Here is a 22,340-nt window from a genome sequence, read left to right as displayed (position 1 = left end):
TGTGAGAAAACCCTGGCCATACATGGTACACATTGTCACAGGTTCTCCACCTTGACCGCACAGAACCTGGGCAGCTGGGATGCCTCCACTGCTGGATGCTCCCCAACCCCCACTCAGGTACATCCTTCCTCCAGCTCCTAAACAACCCTTTCTTCACACACCTCCTCGGTAAATTGTCACCCTGCAGCCACCAAGCTGCTCTGATTGACCTATGATGAAAGCCTTCTCTAGAAAGCTCACAGCAAAATCTCAGTCTCCCATTAAGTCGTTAGCCTCTGAAAATGCCTCAAGCTGATACTTAAAGCGACAAACTGATTGTAAGCTCAGGATCCAGCTGCTTTCTCCCAGTCTCCGGCCTTCATTAGTGTTAAAAATGGTGAGAAAGAAAACAGATTGCAAATTGCCGAAGGCTCGCTCCCTGCCAGGCAGTGTTAGGCTTTAGCCACAGTGAAGAGATGAAAAAGGCAAGGCGCTGATCCTTGGCTCTTAATTGCAGTCTAACCGGCGAGGGCAAATGGCTGGCTGGCTGGCGCAGTTCACATTATAGACCCGACGTGACAGGAGTTGGCAGATCAGGCCCACCGGGCAAGGCGCCTCCCAGGCCAGCTAACTGTGGGGGCTGCGTGGTGCTCACGCCGCCTCCGAGCAGTCCTGCCGCCGCGCGCCCTGCGCTCTTCCCGAGAGGGGACAGGGGGGCGGCTCCCCGAGGGCGGGCCGGTGGCGGGGCCTCCTTACCGTTGCTGTAGGCGTACGGAGACTCGGCAGCACCGTCCTGCAGGCTCTCCAGGATCTCGCCCTTGCCAACGTCGCTGTCGCCCACCAGCAGGAACTTGAGCAGGTAGTCGTAGCTCTTGACCGGGCTGCCCTGCGTCCCCATCCTCGCTCACGCGCGCGCAGGCCGCGCCCGCATGCCCACGGCACCGGCCGCGGGAGCACGGCGGAGAGGAGGCCTCCGACCGACCTGCGGGAACGAAGCTCGGATGAGCGGGGGCCGGCGTGGCCCAGTCGGCGAGGGCCGGATCGCCCCGACTGTCGCTCGGACCGCCCGGGACGCAGAGCCCAGGCGCGCCCGCCGCCCGCACCTGTTCCGCCGCCTGACTCACCTCAGAGCTGCCGCCGCCCCGCCGCTTCCCGCACGGCGCCGCACAGCCCCACCGCCCCGCCTCGCCCCCAGCCCGCGCGCCACCATTGGCCACCCGCCGCCTGCTTACCCCGGCCCATTGGCCCACGCGCACGTCCTTCACGACAGCCTGCCTCCACCGTTTCCCACAATCGCAGGGAAGCCTCTGGTCGCCCCTCCCCATCGCCGTCCTATGCCACCTCCCCGCGATCACCATTGGTCGCCCACCTCCCCTTTCCTGAAATCATTGGTCTGTGTACACGTCCGTCAAGATCGCCCGCCCTCCCATCTTTCCCAACACACAGTTGCGAAGATTCTGACCGCCTCGCCTCTTGCCATCGCCATTGGCCGCTCGCCTCCCGCTTTCCCGGAACCACTGGTCCGTTTGCACGTCAGTCAGCACCACCACCGCTCCGCCCCTTTCGGAGAGCATCCCAGTCACCCGCAACCCCTCCCACTGCCCCCACCACACCGCGGCCTTCGCCCGCCCCTTCCCCGTCGCCATTGGCTACCGCTGCCAATTCTCCAAGAGACACTGGACCACAACACGTCGATCACGGCCCCCCCTAAGCCCACTTTGTGGTTTCCACCCTTTTCCCTACATACTCACCAATCAGGAGTTTGGAACTCCAGGTTGTTTGTGAATGCCTCCCTTCTCGCAGGATGGTGGCAGTTCCCAGGGGAGGTGACAGGACTGGGTCTGGGGATACTAAATCCTCTAGTAAGCTGCGGCAGGCTGCTTCCACAGAGACCCCAGAGATTGCGCCGTGGCCCCTCGGGCGAACTGCTCTCGGAAGCCGCCCTCCTCGCCGTGGGGGCGTGGCAGAATGAAGATGGCAAGTCGGCGCTGGGGAGCCCAGGGAGGCGGGACTTCCTCTGCTAATAGGGGCGGGGCCGAGGGGGCGGTGGCTGGCCCGAGGTCGTGGGTGCCACAGCTATGAGCAGGTAACGCGAGTGGACAAGAGGTGCGGCCTGCGGCGTGTGCTCTTCGTCCCGGGCATGGCCGTAGGTCACAGCGCGGGGCTATGAAGGCCTAACATTCTAGAACCTCGACGGCTCCGCGAGTGGGTGACTCTTCGGCCATCAGAGATGATCGCAGCACAGGCGCGAGCCTCAGAGTGACAGGGCCCTGCCCCCAAGTGCTCGCGGCAGATGCCTAGCGGAATCCGGATCAGGTCAGGTGGGACTCAGAAGCGCCCACGACGCGGAGTCAGGGCGTGAGGCTCTGAGGCTTGACTAGTGACTTTGGGGTTGTTTACGGGATGGATAGGTTATTTTTCTTAAAGGGCAAAGAAGAATGAAAAGCCTCTGAACACGTGTGAAGATGTGAAATGGAAATTAAAATAATATCCTTTCACCCATCAGATTGGCAGCATCGCATGCAGGACAGGATGTGAGTAACAGCCCTCAGGGAGGTGGGACAGGCACTAATTCCACATTTGATTTAGCATGGAGAAGTCCTCAGAACTCAAAAAATTTCACTGCAGTGTTGTAGTGATGATGAAAGTCAAAAAACTATCTAGAGTCCCCTGACAGGGAGCTGTTATGTCGACCAGGTGAGCAAGGTAAGGTGCAGTCAGCACTGATATGAGAAAAGAAAGAAAATGACAGTACAGTATGTCCTGTGTAATTTCAATATTTATGATTAAAAAAACTAACAAATCATTTCATGCTGGATTTACATAAAGAGAAACAGAATGCTCATGTAGGAAAAGGTCTGGAAAGATGCTCACCAAAGGGACAGCATTGTTTCCTATAGGATTGAGGATCAAGAGTGACTTTCTCTTCATTGATGACATTTTTTATGAGAATATATTCACATATGACATATAACTTATAAGTAACTCAAAAAGTTAAGCATAAAATTACCACACAATGCAGCAATTCCACTGCTAGAGAAATGAAAACATAACATCCACACAAAAACTTATACATGAATGTTCACAGCAGCATTATTCACAATTGCCATAAAGTGGTAACAACCGAAACATTCACTGATAGATCAATGGATAAACAAAATGTGGTATATCCACACGGTGTCTATAGTCATCCATAAAAAGGAATAAAGTACTGATAAATGTTACATTCCATTTATATGAAATGCCCAGAATAGGCAAATCCATAGACAGAAAGTAGATTAGTGGTTGCCAGGGCCTGGGGTAAGGGGAAATGGTGAGTGACTGCTTAAGGGGTGATAAAAATGGTTCTAAAACTGGTGATGGTTATACTACTTGGTAAAGTTACTAAAAATCATTCAATTGTGCACTTGAAATGGGTGAACTTTATAATATGTAAAATATGCCCTCAATAAAGCTGTTAAAAAAAATAAGTCAAAAGAATTGTCAAAACAGAGCCAAGTACAGCCCTTATTAGACCAGGTGCAGAGTGGTGCACACTAGGGAGAAACTACATGAGAACTAGATCTTCCTAAAAAGTAGATCTGTGCAGAGGGAACAAGCCGTTATCATAGCAGTCACACCCCAGTGTGCTGCTCCGAGGACAGCCGGCTAACAGGTCCATCCAACTGGGGAGGAACAAGCAGCAAGAACTTTCCTCCCAAAAGGTCACTGCATCTGTACCGTACCTTCCAACAATAGGTGGTCTTCACAGATAGCAGACTGCTGCATGGGCAGCCCCATACCAAGTGACCCCCACCCCAAAGCTGCAGACAGCCTTTACTGAGCAGTGAGTAACTTGGACTGCCTTTTCATTCTGGCATGGTGCCTGGAGAGGCTTCCTAAGGAGCAGGACCCTCTGTTGGGTGGGCAGCACCTGGTGAGTGCCTGGGCCTTCAAGGAGTCTCCTGCCAGGTGTCCTCCTGGCCCTCTGGGGAAGCAGGAAGCTATGATGCTGGGGGAGCAGAGCCTAGCCAGGGAGGGACAGAGCCACCAGGAACCCCGAAGGACCTGCTTGTGCATTTCCTTAGGCCATGTCTTCCCTCCCAGGGAGTGGCTGTTCCTTGGAAGCTGGGTTCCAAGCAGACATGGCTTCTGATGTTTACAGAAAAGGCACATCCACTCACAACACATGTTTACCAAAACAGCCAATAGGCAGTCTTGTTGGCCCTCAGTTGGCCGGGGGCAGAGGACTAAGTCCCCAGAGGGGCCAGGGACTGATGCAGCACAGGGGGAGCCAGTAGCTGGTGCTTGCCCACCCCTGAACCTCCACCTGGCAGGTTGGGGAGGGCCCTTGGGGTCATCAAGGCAGGGATCACTGTGCCCAGCCTTAAGCCTACCTCTGTCTTGGCCCTGCCCATTCTTTGCTCTGAAGTCACCCAGGCCCCTCTCCAAGAACTGGAAGCACCATGAAGTTAATATTTCCTTCTCGATTTCTGAGGCTACCTGGAAGGAATGGTTGGTGATAAGCTATTATCATCTCCTTTCCAGAGAATTTAAATCAAAAGTGCCCTCTTACCTCTCAGGACCTCCCCTGAAGGAGCTCCAGCAGCTGTAGGCCTGTTCTCCAATGCCCAGGACAAAGCAATGCACTTTCTGACTGAGCTTTCCCAGCACAGCATGTGGAGCATCCATCCCTGCTTTGTAGGTTAGGAGCCTGTCCACGGGGTGTGATCCTGGGAGCAGGCCTCAGCGACCTCCTGTCAGAGACTTGGTCCTCTGCTGGGATCCTGCATCTCAGATCCCCAGCCTCAGAGCAGAAAGGCACCACAGGAACCCACAGGGTCTGAGGCAGCAGGGCCCAGTTAAAGGAGAATAGCTAGAGAGGTACCACTTCTTGGTATCCAGGAGGACTTGTGGACAGAGTAGCTGGCTTCCCAAGCAGTGGTATGCCCTTGTACAAGGATGTCCTGGAGTCCTGGGGGACTGAGGAAAGGACAGGACAGCATCCCAGCCACTGAGGGGCCTCAGGCCAAGGACGAAGCAGCCCACATGGCCCTCTGCTTTTAAGTCCTGGGTCCGCCCTGCTGAGCAGCCTGCGTGTTGGGTGGTTAAGTAAGTCCGAGAAGTGTTTCCTCTGCAGCTCCCACACCCATAGGCTCTGGACAGGATGGGGCTAGGACTCCAGACTCAGTCTCTGTCCAGGTGGGGAGTTGGGGGACAAAGGGAGAGGTCTGGGATATCTTTGCCCTTCACCTCCAGGAGACCCACTGCCCTCTATGCTGTACTCCAAGCCCTCCTTTTTAAGTGTCTGGGGTTCAACCAATGGGGCAAACAGACCTTGGCCCCAAAGCTCTGTGCCCAGGTTCTGTGGGAGCACCCATAAAGGTTTCAGTTACTCTAGATGCCTTGGTCCAGGCCTGGTGCCAAGGAAAGGCCCCATTAAAGTCCCACAGGTGGACAAAGCCAGAAACCTTATGTATGTCCGGCATGAACCAGGGGCAAAAGTGGGCAAAGGATGAGCAGGTTGGCCACAGAAGGTAGGAAGAGAATTCACTGAATTCCAGAAATGCAAGTGGTGGAGGCTGTACTCATAAGGTGCTAGGGGTGCAGTCCTTGCCCACCAAGACCTATGCAGGGCCCTCTGGGAGGTGAAGGTGCAGGCCTGAGAGTTGCTGAATGACTTCCCTGGGCTCCAGCCCCTCTTCTACACAGCAGGTGCACAGAGGCTACCTGAGGGTCCCTGGAGGCTGTAAGACAGTCAGGAGTACCCTACCATGCATAGAGTCTTTGAGTGTCAGGTGATGACATATTCATCAGAGCCAGGAGTGGCTCAATCCTCGCCTGCCGGAAGGCCTGCACTCTAGCCCTGGGAGACCCCATGCAAGGGCAAGGCCGAAACCCAAGAGCAAGTGGCCCTGGCTCCACCGGCCCACTCCAGAATATCTTCAAAGGGCCAGGGCCTACACACCTACCCACCAGACCTGCAGAGAGGCCTGCTCCATGAGACAGGGCTCCCAATTCTCCTCATGTTGGCATCACCGGAAAAGATGAGGTAGTCATCTCAGAACACAGTGAGGGCCAGCTGTCCCATCACCCCAGGAGGAGCTCCCCCGCCCCGCCCCAGACCCACTGTACACGGGGCAATGGGAAGGTAGAGTGGCCCACTCAAACACATGCGAGGCTTTAATGTCACAGCAGAGAAAGGCAGAGCCAGGACTAGTCCCACCGGACACTGAGCTGGTGGAGACTTCCCCAGGGGTCCCCTACTATGGCTGGCAGCCAAGGAGTGTGGGCAGGAGAAGCAGATAGTCCCGAGAGCACACGATGAACAGGGAGCACTTCCCCCCACTGCCTATAGGACAGTTTCCAATTCCAAGATGACAAACTGCATGTGATACCGTCACATCTTCAGGCTTCCTCCCACTGGGGATTCCAGGGCTCACACCCACATAGACTCTGTGGCCAGCCAGCAGGCAGATGTAACCTGAGAGCCAGGACCACTCCCTGGGGCCATAAAAGCATCTGCCCAGGAGCAGCCTGCTTCCACAAGAAGCCAGTGAGGGAAGGTGGAAGATTTGTCCAAGGGGTCTATTGCTGCAGGGGCACAGGGCAGGTGCAGGGCAGGAACTGGGCAGCTGGGCAGGTGGCACTAAGCTTATAGCAAGGCAGAGCCGGGCACCCCATGTAGTCTGGCTTCACACAGGGTCCCCCAAAGACCTGTGAGTGGCTCCTCCTGCAAAGCAATCTCCCCAGGAAGCATCACAAGTAATCCTGTGCAGTTCAGTGTGTGAGGCACAGCCATCCAGCTTCCTGAAGGGCCCTGGCTCATTGGAGCTGCTGGTGTGGGCTAGTGTTCAGCGACTGCTTGGATCCCCCAGATTGGTTGGCCACTGCTCCACTGAGGCAGCTGGGAGGTGTCAGGGACCCAGGAATTCATCTGTAGAAAAACCCCCAAGGAAGGAGATGCCTGGGGATCAGAGTCTCAAGGACTGTTGAGTGCAACCTGGGAGGGGTCCCCCCACCCCATGACAGGGTGAGGTCTCTGTGGAACAGCCAGGGAGACCTGCCAGCTCACCCCACTGGGCAGAGGTGGGGCTCTGCAAACCCCTCCCGGGCGGGATCTGGGTTTGAAGAGGGCAGGCAGGTTTTAGGCTAACAGTGCCATCACAGCAGATCAAAGGTAGGTCCTGAGGCAAACGGTGTTCATGATGGAACACAAGTTGGCTGACCTGGCTGGCTACCCCTACATTCTCCTGCTCACCACCCCCCGACCTTAACTTCAACCTCAGAGTCTGGAGATGTGACAAGCAGGCCCTGACAGGGCCTGCAGAGGTCTTCAACAACTGGGGGCAAGGAAGGCAGAGAATAGGGCCACATACTGCCCAACAGTCAGTGCCACCATGGCAAAGTGGAGGGCTGACCTTGGTCATGTAGTGGTGCTGGGCAGGCTGGTAGCCTTGGTTCTTCAGTCCTGCTTGTCCCCTCTCTGCCTCCAAGGGTAGATGAGCTCCCCGAAGAATAACTTGCGACATAAGGAGCCCCAGGAGTGCTTGGGGTGGCAGCCACAGCTGGGGAGGCGGTAGGTGTGCACCACACGACCATATGGGAGGGGGTTTATCTGGAAGCACAAGGGGAGTGGTTGAGCTTTCCGGGCCTGGCAAGCCCTCATGGAGGGTTAGGGGGGTCCCTGGTCTGGACAATTGTGGAGTAGGGCCAGCTCCATGCCAGATGTGCTCTTGCCTGTGGTCCACAGGGTAGATGAGCGACTCTGGTGGGAATGCTCTACTCTGGGCAGGCTGCAGGGAAGAGAGGTGGCTGGGCTCGCAAAGTGCAGACTCCTGTACTCCAGGACTTAGGCAGCTCCCAGGAGCCTCCTCAGGTGGGACTCAGAACATACTGCATATCGAGACAACCACACAGCGTCCTAAGTGCCTTAGCATCTGACCTCTCCCAGTGACTATCAGGCCAATCCCACCTGCCTGGACCTGACACTGGCGCCCAGTGAGTCACCCAATGGGTCACCCGTCAAGTAGGCTGATCCCTCCTGCAGGCTGGGGGCCCCCAAGACTATTTCAGATAAAGGAGCCCAAGAGAAAACACGTGTGTGTTCCAATGCCTTCATCAAATCCGTGTCATTCTGCCTAGAACAAGAGCTCGTGGGGCTCAGGGAAGGTGACAGGGATGCAGGGCCAAAGCAGCCAAAGGCATCTGACACTGTGCAGGGGATCCCATCCATGGGCTCTGCTGGGGAAGTTTCCAGGCAGAAGGTTGGTGCCCAGAGGCCTTGGGAATGACACTCTCTCCTTGGGCCCTGCCCCTCAACTCTGCTGGGCTCTCCTGCCTTCATCTTACCCAGGGTCTGCGATGCCTCACACCTAGGACAGCACAGAGGACCCTGACCCCAGCTGCCCTGGAACACAGGCAGCATCATAGAGGGCATGGGGTCCATCCAAGGGCAGTGGTGTGACGTGTTCGCAAAGGCCTCACCTGCATCAGGAGGCGGAGGGGCCTGCCAGCCTCATGCTCCAAGACTCGGAACTTCACACCGGCTGCAAGGAGAACAAGGTAACCGTGAGGAAGGACGGTAGCCCAACAGGGCTCTCGGGGCCCATCGGACAGCCCCTATCAGTTCTCCTGCTCTTTGTGTCAGCAGAGGCAGGTGTGGATAGAGGGGCTCTGGCAGTGAAGGCCCCTTCCTCTCTGGGCAGCACTCAGAGGGCTGCCTGGGCTCTTTTGCTCCTCCCATCCTTCCTATCTGCCTCTCTGAGTAGGTTGCTGGGCCGCTGTCAAAGCCGCCTGCACAACTCCACTGAAAAGAAAAAACAAGTGTCTGGCCAACAGGGAACAGCAGCTGGGTGGCGGGCACAGCCTATGCTGCTTTCTGATGAGATATGGGTTTCCCCATAGAGCCAACGGGCACTTGCTGGGTGGCGGCTGTCCTAAATGTCTTCCAATTTCTGTGACCCACTGGGACCCACCATGCCCCTGGCTGGCAGTTTGGACCCCCAAGCCTGTGGATTCCCGGGTGGAAGGTTTTTTGAAAAGAGAAACAGGAGCTAATTATCTTTTGATGAAGAGGCCCAAGGCAAACTCAGGGAAGAAGAGAGGAGGCAGAGGCATCTGTGGCCTTTCATGTAAAGTTGAAACAACTCTGCTCTGGCCACAAGCCAGGGTCTGGGGGAGGAGGGTACTGCATCTCAGCTCTCCACCTGCCTTATCCTGGCATTCTGAGGTGTGGTTGGAGGCTCAGGGCTGAATGAGCATAGGCAGCACAATAGATGGGTCCCTGGCCCGGTCACCTGTGGTGAAAGTGGTTTGGAAAGAGGGTTTGAGGGCATCCAGCAAGCAGGCTTTAGGTCCAAAGCCTGTGGAACACCCATATTCATGTCCTCTGGCTCTGAGCTGGCTAGAAGCAGCCATCACGAGCTTCGGGGTATACCCCAAGCTGTCCAGCTGCAAACTGGGTGGGTACAGGGCCTCCTGGGCATTGTGGTCATTTTGGGGGCCATCTGAACAGCTGCTGGATAGGTGCTATACTGGAACTCCCTGAGCTCCCTGATATGTTCCAAGTCCCTGCACCAATCCACAAGCTTGTGATCAGTTGAGCTGGCCTCCCAAGTTCTGCAGTGGGGGTAGCCTTCTCTCAGGAGCATGTAGGGGCATGCTAGCTAGCATGCAAATGGACAGCCACCTGCAGAGGGGATGGGGGGTGTTGTCTCAGCAGGTAGTGGTCTGCTGGGAATGGGGCAAGAGGGCACTCTTGTCACATGGATCTGGTCAGTCCAGTGTACTCTATCCTGGCCTGACCCTCCAAGGTTGAGAGGTACCAGCAGGCACACATAGCCCCGCACAACTACATGGGGACACATCTTCTCTGAGGCACGTTCAGATACCACCTACACCACTATGGATCTCAGGGAAGCTGTTCACACTGTCGCAGAAAAGGGTGAAAAAAAGGAAGGGCCACTTCTCTGGTCTATGAACCTGAGCACTACCTGAGCCTTCTCCCACCTGCTCACTGCAGGCAGCTGGTCCAGAAGATGCCCTAGGACCAAGGGTCTCTGTCCTCCCTGCCCACCCACCTCACATACACCACCACTTCTAGGCAGGAGGCACACATGGTGCAATTGGTGTTTCTGCAGGGCCCACAGGCATACAATCCCCTACACCCAGTACACAGACCTACCTGCAAGCCTGTAGGGCCGACAGAGCCGGAGGCCAAGTGCATATAGTGGCAGGGAGTTGATGAGGTCCACGAGCAGATGGATCAGGCCCTGTACAGTGACTACCAGGAGCCGGAGCTGCAGCACAGATGGTGCTCAGGGCCTCTGAGCTGGGATCGTGGCCATAGCCACACAGGCATGCCCATAGCAAAGCAGCCCAACAGGTCCTGGGTCACAATGTAGGGTGACCAGGGCCTCAAGAGCCTTGGGAGATCATGAATCCCATGCTGAACCTGAGCCCAAGCATGAGAAGGCATGGAAGCAGTAGGTAAGAGGGTCAGCCTTCCCAACAGGTCAGAGGAGACGGTGTTCCAACCCAGGAAAATGAGCTACTGGCCCCTCGGCAGAAGCCACCTAGGTGCTGTTCCCTTCCTGCTGTCCGAACCACCCATTTTAGGAACTAAGGGGAGAACACCACTGTGACCCACCCACCATGGGTCTTGTCCTCCCTGTGCTCAACTATGTCCCAGAGCAGTGGGTGGTATCCACCCAGGGTAAGACCCTACCCACTCCTATGCCCGACACACTGCCCAGAGAGTCTAGAAAAGCCATACACCACCAGACTTGGTGACACATGGCTTACAGCAGTGGATGATAGCCTGCCCATGAATGGCAGGCTGGCAGGCAGAGCTGGCAGTGACCATTCTAAGTACTGTGGGCAAAGCCCCTTGGGCAGGTGCCACACCCAGAGCCCCCCATGGCTTACCAGGGTGAACACCAGGTAGTACAGGGCCGTGGTAGGCAGCAGGAAGATGAGGACAGTGAAGAGCAAAGTTCCGATGAACAGCTGCCAGGAGAAGGGATACCAACATCAGCATCAACTGGAACCCCAAGTCAATGACAGCCACCAGCACTGGCCACACCCCTGCTGGCCATTCCCACCTATAACTAAGCAGAAATGGGATGCCTGCTGGTGGGACACTTGCTTCCTGAGATAACCTGGGAAAGCTCACTCTCGATAGCTCTTTCCAGTACTGGGAGAGCTAGGACTGTGTGCCCTCCAGACTTGGTGACACATAGCAGACAGAATCAGGGGACAGAGGACCAGCCAATAGGGTATATAACCACACACACTAAAGACAGAAGGGTTGTGAAAATTAGGCAGAAAAAAAATGCCCTGAAGGATAGCACTCAGGGTCTGTGTGTCAGGTATGAACTAGTAGGATGAGCCAGAGCCAAGCCCGCTGTCTGGGTCACCTCCAAGGCCCACTGTCAAAGTCTATTCCAGGTCCACTGCACAGGTCACCTCTAGTGCCCACGGTCCAGTGACTCCCTGGGGCCCAGCAGCCTCCTGAGAGCAGGGTCTCTTGCCCGCCTAGGGCAGGGTTCTGCACTGCTAAAAGCCCCACATATACCCTGCCCTTTGCAGACTCCCCACATTTCCCAGGGTTGATGTCTACCCTGTGGCAGGTGACCTACAGGACAGGAGTACAGCTGCCCCCATGTGGTACCAAAGCAGCTCCATGGCCAAGCCCATTCAGAGGGGCCAGTTGGACTGGATCTGGGAGTGGTCACCTGTAGATCATGCTAATTAGTTGGAGCCAGGGTGCCCGCTCCATGCAGTCCTGCCCAGTACCTGGTCCAGGTCATAGGAGCAAGAGTCCACCCGCTGGCGCAGAACATTCCACTTCTTTCCCCGGAACAGGCGCCAGAGTGAAGATAAGCCATAGATCTTCAGGCAGTACAGCCTGCAGACATGGGTGCAATCAGGGGCAGGCCTGGGAGCCAAGCCAAACCTGTACCTGCCCAGCCCCAGGAGCCTGTCTGTGGCACCCAATATGTAGAGGGCTGCACTAGGCCAGCCTACAGGGGCAGGAAGCACATACCCACCTGGCTCCATAGACATAGAAGCAGTAGATGTGGAAAGTGAGGAGGGCGATGATGTCCGACAAGATGGAGAGGGCGATCGTCAGGCCCAGGCAGGCTGAGAGGCCCACATGCCATAGGATTCGCTCAATGAAGGGTGACATAAGATGGATATAGCCTGGGAGGATAGGGGTTGACTCTGAGGGGCTGCCCAAGAAGATCCTGGTCCTTGCCAAGTCCTTACTGTGGTTGGTACCTGAGGCTCCAGGAAATTATGTGTGACAGACTATGCCACTGGCTATCCCTTGTCAGAGCAGTCAATCCAGCATAGAAGGATTCCACATACCCAGGATGGGGAGAAGGCAGGAAGCAGGGACCAAGAGAAGAGCACCAGGTCTGGGCCCCAGTGCCCTCTTGGCCAGGGCCTGTGTCCCTGGGACTTTAGGCTTCAGAAGCCAAGTCAGGGGTCACTGAGCCAGGTGAAGCCCCTAGGCCTGCCCGCCTGCCAGCACTCACTGATCCACAGGTGGATGTGGTACAGGAAGAAGCGGCCTAGCACCTGGTCCAGTGCCCGGTTCATCTTGAGCCCAGCAGGTGCACCCATCAGCCACTGCAGCAGATGCTGGAGCTCCTCTGCCACACGCTGTGAGAACACAGAGGGACGTGTTGTCTATAAACTGGGCCCCACCCTGGCCAGCCAATCTGCACAGGGCAAAGGTGAACTAAGTTCCCTTCTCCAAGTGTCTGGACTGCCATCTCCTACGATGACAGGCACATAAGGTTTAACACACTTGTCTGGCTATAAAACGCCTCTTCATAAATGTTCTGGAATGCGGGGCTGATAGGCATGACCTACAAGATTGATAGTCTGCCCCTGGCCCACTGGACGCATGGCCCATGATGGGTGTCAACCTTCAAATGAGGTGTCTTTTCCTCCATCTCACCATTCTAGCTGCTGGACCCGCAGAAGCTCTTGGCCCCAGGCACCAGGATGTGGGACAGACCCAGGCTCACCATGAATCCTGCAAGGGGAGCCCATGGGCTTACCCAGTTTCCTCTGCCAAGGACCCACCCCACCACCTGCAATAGCAGAGGCCTAGGCCTTCCCTGAGTGGGTGACCTCAGGTGAACGTGATAGTGTGAAGCCTGTCAGGGGCCCAGGTAGCAGGTGGGAGGGCTGGTAGGTCCCCTAGAGGAAAGGACAGATGGAGACTCAGAGTCAAGATCAATGCTGAGTGAGAGCCAGGGATGTCACAGGGACACTCACAGCTTCCCCAGAAGCTGACCAGCGTCCTGGTTGCCCGTGGAGGAAAGCCAAGGTCTGGGGGCTGTGCTGGCCCCAGTAGGCAGGCCCTGAGGACCCTCTGCCTCATTACCAATGCTGAGGCCACAGGAGTAACATCCCTGCCCCACAGTCAGAGGTCTGCCATCACCCCCTTCTCCCGCCGCCTTGCCTGCATCTCCCAACCCTGTGTGAAGGCTTCAGCCATGTCAGGAGCAGTGAGGAGGAGGAACGTTCTTTATAAATAGAGCTTATTTAAAATTTAAAGGATAAAAGCTTGGCGGCAGGAAGAGGCTTTCATTTTTAAATTAAATATTTATACTTCTGAGCAGTTTTGCAGAAGGGAGGTGTAGGATGAAGCAATAGATGAGCAGGTGAGGTAGCCAAGCCCCCTTCTAACCTCCAGGTCCTCCTTTCTCCTTCCTCCTTCCTCTTGTCCAGGCCACCCCAAGAAGCCATGGGGACTCTGGGCCTGTGAGGACTCCTGCCCACAGGGTCTGGCCCAGGCACAAGCAGGCCCAGTAAACACCCAAGGCTGGATGCTGATGATGACCAGCAGAGGCTGAGCCCATAGGAGCCACCCAGTCAGGCCTCAGCTTCTTGACCACAGGAGGCCCCTGAGAGGCCTAGGAGTAGCACTAGGGGCCAGAGGGACTGCCCTAAGTAGGAAAACAAGCTCCCAACAGAAGTGACAAAGCCTTTGGCTCTGAGGAAGGGAGGCAGAGAAGCTGAGGCTTGTAGCCAGCATGGAAATGCAGCAAGTGGACACTGGAAGGACAACCGTGGTGGGGAGAAGGGGGAGTGGCACCCAGGCCCTGGAAATGTTGCCTAGACATGCAGGGCAAGTCTGTTTGCACAGAAGATGAGTTGGTGCCTCTCTCAGCACAGGAACCACAGAACGACATGACCACCAAACTAGGAGGCCAGAACTCAACTGCACACAGACAGCCCTGGACACATGGAAGGTTTCCATGATGCTGACCATGCAGAGGACCTAAGCCAAAAGACAGCTACTCCAAAGAGCCAAGAGAGCAGAAATAGTCGCACACTGGGGGAGGCAACAAGGACCCCATGACACTGGGCCTGGCAGAGGGAGGTACGCTCCCCCTAAAAGCCTCTACCACAAGGTGGCCCCCAGACACAGCCACCTTTAGGAAGGAAAGGTGGAGGCCAGGTGCCTCAATGTGACCCAGTGTGAGAGGGTGGGCACCTGGCAGGACCAAGTATCTGCAGCCCCTGTGAGACATAGTAGCTCCCAGGGGAATAGTCTAGGGTCAGTGATGAGAACTGCTCTGGCCAGCTGGAGGGCCTCTGCTACCCCCAGGCAGGGCCCCACCCCAACTCCCAGAAACGGGTGCCAGAATCCACACCTGGCTCCATCCCAACCAACTCACGTCAGCCACAGGGACGAGGGCATCGGCCAGCTGCCCAATGCGGTCTTTCCCATGGAGCCAGGACAACAGCGTAAGGCCGAGGGCCACATCGAGGAGCACGGAGACAAGGATGTTGGCCTTCCTAAAAGGAGGGTTCCAACGGGAGTGGGTGGTGAGGGTGGAGGGTTCCAACGGGAGTGGGTGGTGAGGGTGGCCTGGCCAGAAAGGGTCAGCACATATGGATTTGGTGCAGAGATGGGGATGGGGAAGGGACTGGGCCTGTAGGGTATCTGGCTGCTGCAGAGGAGACCCAGGGCAGACCCCGTACCTCATCAGCTGGGAGGGGTTCTCGGCCTTCTGGGGGCTAAAGATGAGCTTGAGCTGCTCTAGCCGATGATTCAGCTGCTCACATGTGGAGAGCTTGCTCCAGATGAAGGACAATGGCCACAGCTTGAATACCCTGCAAAGGAGCAGAGAAGGATGGGCCTTCAGCTCTTCGTAGGACTCTCCTGCCAGTCAGGGAGTGAAGGCCACCTCGGTGTTGCCAACATTCTTCACTGTGCAGATAAGAAGTGCCAGGCCAGGCTCAGTCCAAGGCCCTGTTGCCCCCAAACACTTCTGAACTCAGCCCAGCAAGAACACAGGTAGGGGGACCCAGACAGGCAGCTCAGCAGGGCCCATGGTACATTCATAACCATTAACTAGAAGCCTGACTGTCTCACAAAGCGCTGACCTCAGGGTAAACCTGCACCTTAGGAGTAGAGAGAACACACTGTCTCACCACCCAGAGCCTTGCCCTGCTGGATTGGTGACCCTTGTCAAGGTTCTCTGGGCTTCCCTGGCTGCCCTGGCTGTCCAATAAGACTGATTTCTCACCAGGCGGAGGAAGCACTGAGATACTTCCACAGACGTTCAAACATTGATGCTTGAAAGCAAAGGTGAAGAAAGTGACAAAACACAACTCAGGTGTGCCCAGAGCCCCTTTCCACTCATGCATGGCCTTGCTGTTGGCAAGAAAAAGAAAAGGCCTGTGCAAAGTGCAGAGCCACCAACTAGTGAGCACTTGGACTCTCAGGAAGTGACCTCAAGAGGTCTCAGGCTTGAAAGGTTTAAAGCAGGGGTCCCCAACCTCTGGCCTGGTACTGGTCAGTGGCCTGTTAGGAACAAGGCCTCACAGCAAGAGGTAAGCAGTAGGCTAAGGGAGAGAGTGAGCGAAGCTTCATCAGTATTTGCTGCTGCTCCCCAGCACTAGCATCACCGCCTCAGATCCGCCTCAGATCCACCTCAGATCATCAGCCATTAGATTCTCATAGGAGCACCGATCCCTGGTGCTAAAAAGGCTGGAGACCTCTAGTTTAAAGGCTTTATCGCCAACCAAGTGGCTTTAAACCAATTCCAAGAATGAAATGCACTCAGCATACACTCCTCCCTCCTCAACTCCAATCAAGTAGAATGTGGCCTCACACAGCTGCATAGAGACCCCTACCAAAAAAACCAGTCTCCCCAAGGCTCAGACCAGCCCTGGGCAGCCTGGGCCTCAACAATATCCCTGGGCCTGCCCTGGGGTGAGGGCGGGGAGGGGCCTTCGCTACTGCACAGTGACAGCCATGCCTCATGTGAACATCCCTGTACTGTAACCACCACCAGTCAATGATGAACACCTGATGGATGGGCTAATCCATATTTGGGGCATATGAGCAACCTTTCCTGGGTACTTTGAAAGCTGATAAATGCTAAGAACCTTCTCTCCCCAAAACTGCACCTAGGCCCAGACACACTTTCATATACTTCTTTCCAAGAGAGTCGTGAAGTTCCAAAATCTCACCCTTGGCAGCCCCCACAACCCAAGGCGTTGTCTATACACAGCTGCCAAGGGCTCTCTGCCAGGACAGACCCAAGTGCTCCTGGAACCCCTAGTTATGCAGGGTCAGTCCCCAATCCAGACAACCTGAACCCCTGGACCTAAGGAGAAGGGGTGCCTGAGGGTGCAGCACAGCTGCTCTCCACCAGCGAGACTGCTTCTCACAGAGAAAAGGGCCCCTGTAGCTCAGCCCCAGGCCCTGTGGTTAAGTAGCCAGAACACTCTGGTGCTGCCCCAGCATTCCCCAGGGCCTTCAGGGGTTTCTGCAAATCTTTTGACTGGGCCCACAGCCAGGAGTGTTCCAGGTGATTTTAGAGAGTGGCTGAGGCTGGGGAGTACCAGCCCACACCCATGGCTGTCAGTGACTGGATACACTCCCAAGGCCTCCGGGGCTGCTTCTCCTGCGGGTGTCGGGGCCAGGGAAGCGGGCAGGCCTGCGTGTGTTAAGGAGAACAGACAACTCCCAGGCAGGGTGAACACTGCCCCTCAGGTGACAACAACCCGGTCTGTCCATTGTCTCATCTCCCTCTCAGGGGCTGGAGCTGTCTGAGGTTGACACAGTACCCCTACATGGTGGGTCCCACACAACTTCTGACACTGCCAGGAAATCTGGCTCTTCCCCAGGAGCGAGGGGCACCAGAACAGCAGCCACCACCAGAATATCCTCTGAGATACCAAGGGAGGAAACCTGGGAGAGGTAGGGTAAGGGAAGGCAGCCATAAGTCTCAGAAGGGCCTGTCTGGGTCTCCATGCCCCCCTGCACACTGAGGGGTGAACCTAGGACTCAGGAGCCTCTTTCCTACCCTGGCCCCAGGGGCACCTACCAGCAGGTACTGACAGCTGAGACGAGTGACAGCAGACAGGCCAGCAGCAGGCAGATGGGTCCCGAGGCCCGCTTGGCCAGCTCCACGAGGATGCTGGCCTCCACACCGTCTGACTGCCAGTGACTCAGTCGTACAGGGCCCTCATCAAACCGGTCACTTCGGAAGAGCACCTCACTGCGAGCCACCGTGTCGAAGACAGCAGCCAGGCCCCCAGCACTGGCTGTGGCATCCCCGGCCTGGCGGTCAGGCAGGGCTGCGGGTGGGTGTAGCTGGGACAGCAGCACCTTGCGTTGGTCATAGAAGATGAGCATGACCTGGTCCTCACCAGGGGCACCAAAGGAGGTGGGCACCTGCCGGCGGGTGGCCTTGCAGCTCCAGAACTTGCTGCCCCTCTCCCGGCACAGCTGGAGCCAGGGCTCGTGGGAGAAGATGGCACCCAGGCCCTCCAGGAAGTGGCCCAGGCTTTCCTCGGGTTCTTGCCGACGGTGGCACCAGGTGCCCAGCACAGCTATGCTCACTCGGCTGGCCTGCTGCACCTGGGCCAGAAGCTCCTTGACCTGCATGGGGATGAAGGGAAAATGCACCACAGCCAAGACCACGGCACTGCTCTGCTCCGGGACCCACCGTCCAACCAGGAGGCCGCTGTCTGCTGAGGCACAGCATGTGGGGAAGAAAGCCTTGAGCACCATGCTGGGGACACTGGAAGAAAGAAGAGAGGCTCAGCTCAGAGCTGCTGCTGCTGCCACTATGCCTTCATGGCCCCAGGGTGGCTGGAAGCTCTGTGGCTGGAGGCCATAGCCAATGTATGGCACAGACACTGTGATGAACACGTGCCAATGTACGGCACAGACACTGTGATGAACACGTCCACATGGCCACAGGGCTCACAGGTTTGGGTGACCCGGTTTTGAATTTGGTCAAAAAGGCTGGTGAGGGGCCCCCCAGCTGTCCATCTCCCATGGGTGCTGCTCTCACCTGTAAACACAGGCCCAAATCACCCCTCTCCTCCACCCTGAGGCAAATCAATGCTTTCCCCCATTTCAGAGAGAAGTAGTCTGAAACAAGACAAAGTTACATGACCTACTTAGTGCTACTCACGGGGTGTGTGGAGCTGATAAAAAGGTTTTAACTTTTGTTTTTAAAGAAACTGATTAGTTTTTTATGTGTAGCACATGGAAAAATATACAATCTCATTAACAATTAAAGTACTGCAATTAAAGTACTGCAAATTAAAACTCTAAAGAACCTTAATTTACTTACTAAATTTGCAAGAATAAAGATGAAAATTTAAACAAATTGCTGCTGGCTGAGGGAAACTAGACATGTGCACACTTCTGGCAGCTGTGGGCACTGGTACTGGCATCTCAGAAGATGCCTGGGGAGCTGCCTGATGCCCCAAACCCACTCCCCTGCCCAATGAGACCCCTGGAGGAGCCTTGGAGTTCAGGGAACAGGCTCAGCTCTCACTGGGCTTCTGCTTCTACTCTGACCCTCCAGCCTATGGCTGTGTGGATCCTGCCCTCGGAGCTCTATTAGTCCACTTCAGGGTAGAGGTACCAATAGGGGAGTGTTTCCTCTTGTCACAGCAAGCACTTTCTTTAGGAAATATCCTTCCAACCAGGTAGCTATCTAGAAATGCAGGTGGGAGAAGTGAACTGGTCCTAGAGAGACCCCAACATCCTCTCTCATGATGAGAGAAGCAAGCCTTTCTGGCCTCTCATTACTTTTATATGGCCTCTGAGCAGAAAGAACAGCCCAAGTAGCTGTAATTCCTATGGGATGCTGAGCCTTAACTTGCCCAAAAGTAAGCTCACTGGGAATGAGGGTTTCTCAACAAACATCCCATTCTTCCGTCTCAGCCCCTCCAAGATGGGGCCTGAGAGGCAGCAGGCCATCATCTAGCACAGTGCTGAGGGCATTCACCTTGGAGCATGCCCTTTCTCAGACATGCCCTTTCTCTGACTGCCCCTATCTTATCAGCACAAAGGGCAGAGCAGCCAACCTAGAAGAGAGAGACATAGGCCTTAGACTGAGTCTGGGCCTCTGGGCCTTAGTGCTCACCAGGCCCTTGGGGATACACGTGTTGGGGCTGTGTGACATTGTAGGAGGAACAGGGAGCTTTTACCTGAGGGTCAGGGGGTTCTGGAAGGGGCCTCACACAGATACAAATATCCAGGCTTTAAGAGGCCACTGGTACAGCTGCTTTCCTCTTCTGCAGGCAGCTCAGCCTGGGGCTGGAGAGTTGAGGCCTTTCTTGGTCAGCTTGTAAAAGGGTCCCCTCACAGCTGTGGGTTCCAGCTGAAAAGTGCCCCTCTGAGTCCAGCAGCAGCAGCAGCAGCAGCAGCAGGGCTCTAAATGCCCCTCCCCCAGTGACCAGCGAGGGCAGTTAACAGTGGGTGCCTGGAGCCTGACAGCAGCCCCAGGCCGAATCCCTGTGGCCATCATCAAGGGCAGCCAGGGCCAATTGTCTTCCTGACCCTTCCATAGGGGCTGCTCCCAATGGCATTGTGAGAGGTACAGAGCAATTTTGCCTGTGAGGGATCAGGCATATCTGGCTTGGCAACCACTATGGTGAACCAACCAGTACATTCCAAGCTCCTCAGTGCTAGCCTGTCAGGAAATATCATGTCAAGAAATGATACCATCACACCCTGCTTGGGGACCCCTTTCTCAGGAGCTAAGGAAAACTGCCCATGGCTACTGTTGGAAAAGAAGCACAATTTGCCTAATAGCAAACAGATGCTCTCAGGGAGGCTGGTTACATAGTGCGTTTGTTCACTTTGGGTAAAATCGAGTTGTACACATAAAATTTGTGCACTTTCTTTATGTGTATTATGCTTTATCTACAAAGTTTACAAAAAAAAAAAAAGGAAAGAAAAAAGAAAGAAAGAAAGAAAAAAAAGAAAAAAGCAGCAGCTCCTTATGTCTAAGAGCAGAGGGTAGAAGTTGATGTTCTTATCCGTGGGGTAGTGAGAAAGAACCCTTAACAGATTATGGGGCAAATTCCCATCCTCGCTTCCACCTCAGCCTCTGGGAGTGATGAACACAAAGAAGTCTGCTTAGATCAGAGGGCTAGAAAGAGATGAAAGAGCAGGCAATCGATAACAGAGGTGCAGATGAGAGAAAGCACGGCAGTAACTTGGGCAATGTGCACATCTTTAAAGACTGAAATTTAAAAAACAACAACAACAAGGGCACACTCCTGAAAAAGCCTCCCCTGTTAAAAATGACACCCAGTTCCCTTACGAATCAGCCCATTCCTAGATCAGCCTGTCTACCTTATGAAGTAGAAGCTGTATTGCCCTCTCATCCTCCGCAGCAACAGATTCCAGGGGAAAAGCCCAGGTATGACTGGCCAGGAACATCTCACTGGCTGACATCCTCCTCTGTGAAGCCTCCTCATCACTGTCTCTCAAGAATTCATTTTTACTCCATATCTTTTGTGTGTGTTTTTTTTTTTTCACGTTTTGTGAATACTGCTATTTTCTCCTCTCATTTCAGAAAAAGGAACATGAATCTAGAATTCTGGTTTTTGCCTTTTACTGTAGTCAGAGACAACTATAAAGTGCTGACAGCCAGTTCCACTGACCCTGAATCACCTTCGGAAGAGTCCACAGAAGGCCCAAGTTGGGGTGGATCAGAGGGAACCGGCGGGGGCCCTTCACCCTATCAAGTGTTGGGACCAGACTCCCTGCCAAGGGCACCCACGCGGCCTGGCTACAAATCCTCCCAGATCTGGGTGAACGGGCTCCTGGGGCAGTGGGCTGGCAGGGGCCGTTCACTGCCCTCCTACGTCGCAGGCTTGCCCTGGGCGGCGGCCGGACGCATCCCCAAATTACGGACGAGGAGATAGAGGCTCCGAATGGCAAGAGGCCTGTGCCAGCCCGGGAGAAGCCTCCGGAGGACCCTTCCGCTCCCTCGCCTGTTCCAGGTCCCTCCGCGGCCGGGGAGTCGGGGCCCACAGCCCCGGGCCCAGAGCCGGGAGGGTCGGCTCCCCAAGGTCACACCGTACGGACGCCGACCTTCCCCGCGAATGCTCACCGGCTGCTCCCTGGAGCCACGCCCTTGGGCGGCAGGGTAGGGATAGGGTTGGGGATCGCGTCGGGCGGGCCTGGGCGGACGACAACGCTCGCGGCCCCCGGCCGCGCCGCGGCCGCGCCGCGGGACACGAGCCCCATTTCCGCCGGCTCCCGACGTTGCCGCGCGACGGTCCGGCCCCCAAAGGCGCCCGGGCTGCCCGCCGGCCTTGCCCGAGCGTTCCGTGCACTCAACGTTCCCGTCCCTGGAGCCAGAGACCTGCGTGCTGGGCGCCCTCGTTCCCCACTGTGCGCAGCGTCCTTATCTTCCACCACCACCCGCTGCATCCTTGGTCCCCCCACTGTCCTTGTCCCCCTCCAGTCCATCAGCAGCGTCCCCAACACCCCTGCCTTCCAATCCCCCACAGCTACCAACCTCCCAGAATTTCCTCATCTAAGGAACCCAGTGGACCTGGCTTGTGAGGGTCCTTTACCTTGCCTTGCCTCCACCCTCCCAGGGTGAAAGAACCCCCAGGCCTACATGGGATCCCAGAAAGAGCTGTCTCCTCAGCTCCAGGCTGGCCCCCTCACTAGCTGGTCTCTGCAGAGGGGCACCCCCAGGTGCCCCTAGGGACAGGTAGGCTAGGAAGTTGTTGGGCCCTGGTGGACCAGCTCAGAGGCTTCAACATTATGATCTGATCATCAGGAGGTGTCCCTGGCCCCTCCTGCTCCAGGGAACAATACCCCTAACGCCAGTAGCAACAGTTAATGTTTATTGAACACCTACTGCACATGCCTCCTTACATTGACCCAGCTAATTCTCCCACCCACAGGGCCCGGGACATATGGAGGGAACCTTATCAGAGGTGATGGTCTAAACCACGGACCCCAATGTCTTGGTGATAAACAGGAGCATCCCCTCACCAGCCCTCAGGGGCAGGACCAAGCACTGTCCCCTCTTCCTGAAAACCCCTAGCTGGAACTAGGAGCCTGGCTG

At 55.8% G+C, this 22,340-nt stretch overlaps 2 protein-coding genes across 6 annotated transcripts in view; both read right to left on the bottom strand.

The window, feature by feature from the left end:
- RAB40C (RAB40C, member RAS oncogene family) overlaps positions 1 to 1,941 on the bottom strand; it is a 27,891-nt gene extending 25,950 nt beyond the window's left edge. Inside the window, exons 1-2 of one of the 2 annotated variants that reach the window (XM_039884753.1) lie at positions 1,731 to 1,941; positions 736 to 961 (exon numbers count right to left, since the gene is read on the bottom strand). In XM_039884753.1, the coding sequence (XP_039740687.1) occupies positions 736 to 877 (142 nt within the window). In that variant the 5' untranslated portion in view covers positions 878 to 961; positions 1,731 to 1,941. Of the gene's footprint in view, positions 1 to 735; positions 962 to 1,103; positions 1,158 to 1,730 lie in introns of those variants that run through there. The other variant, XM_039884754.1, reaches the window with a different exon arrangement.
- A 964-nt stretch (positions 1,942 to 2,905) lies between these two features.
- On the bottom strand, positions 2,906 to 21,527 carry PIGQ (phosphatidylinositol glycan anchor biosynthesis class Q). Of its 4 annotated transcripts, none has more exons than XM_039884750.1 (13): positions 21,369 to 21,527; positions 17,485 to 18,026; positions 17,328 to 17,343; positions 14,971 to 15,102; positions 14,664 to 14,784; positions 12,504 to 12,630; positions 12,012 to 12,165; positions 11,758 to 11,869; positions 10,888 to 10,968; positions 10,145 to 10,259; positions 8,446 to 8,507; positions 7,380 to 7,576; positions 2,906 to 6,895 (listed from the first exon to the last, which is right to left on the bottom strand). In XM_039884750.1, exons 1-12 carry the CDS (start codon positions 21,503 to 21,505, stop codon positions 7,424 to 7,426), a joined length of 1,752 nt encoding a protein of 583 aa, XP_039740684.1. In that variant the 5' UTR covers positions 21,506 to 21,527; the 3' UTR covers positions 2,906 to 6,895; positions 7,380 to 7,423. The 4 variants fall into 4 exon arrangements, 3 of the variants coding, with proteins under 3 accessions (XP_039740684.1, XP_039740686.1, XP_039740683.1); XM_039884752.1 differs by adding an exon at positions 19,453 to 19,625 and having other exon boundaries at positions 17,328 to 18,026; positions 21,369 to 21,508; XM_039884749.1 differs by having other exon boundaries at positions 17,328 to 18,026.
- Between the last annotated feature and the right edge of the window lie 813 nt (positions 21,528 to 22,340).

This window comes from Pteropus medius, unplaced genomic scaffold, assembly GCF_902729225.1.
Source record: "Pteropus medius unplaced genomic scaffold, Ma_sr-lr_union100, whole genome shotgun sequence".
Classification (NCBI taxonomy): domain Eukaryota; kingdom Metazoa; phylum Chordata; class Mammalia; order Chiroptera; family Pteropodidae; genus Pteropus; species Pteropus medius.
This window is presented reverse-complemented; position numbering and strand designations above follow the sequence as displayed.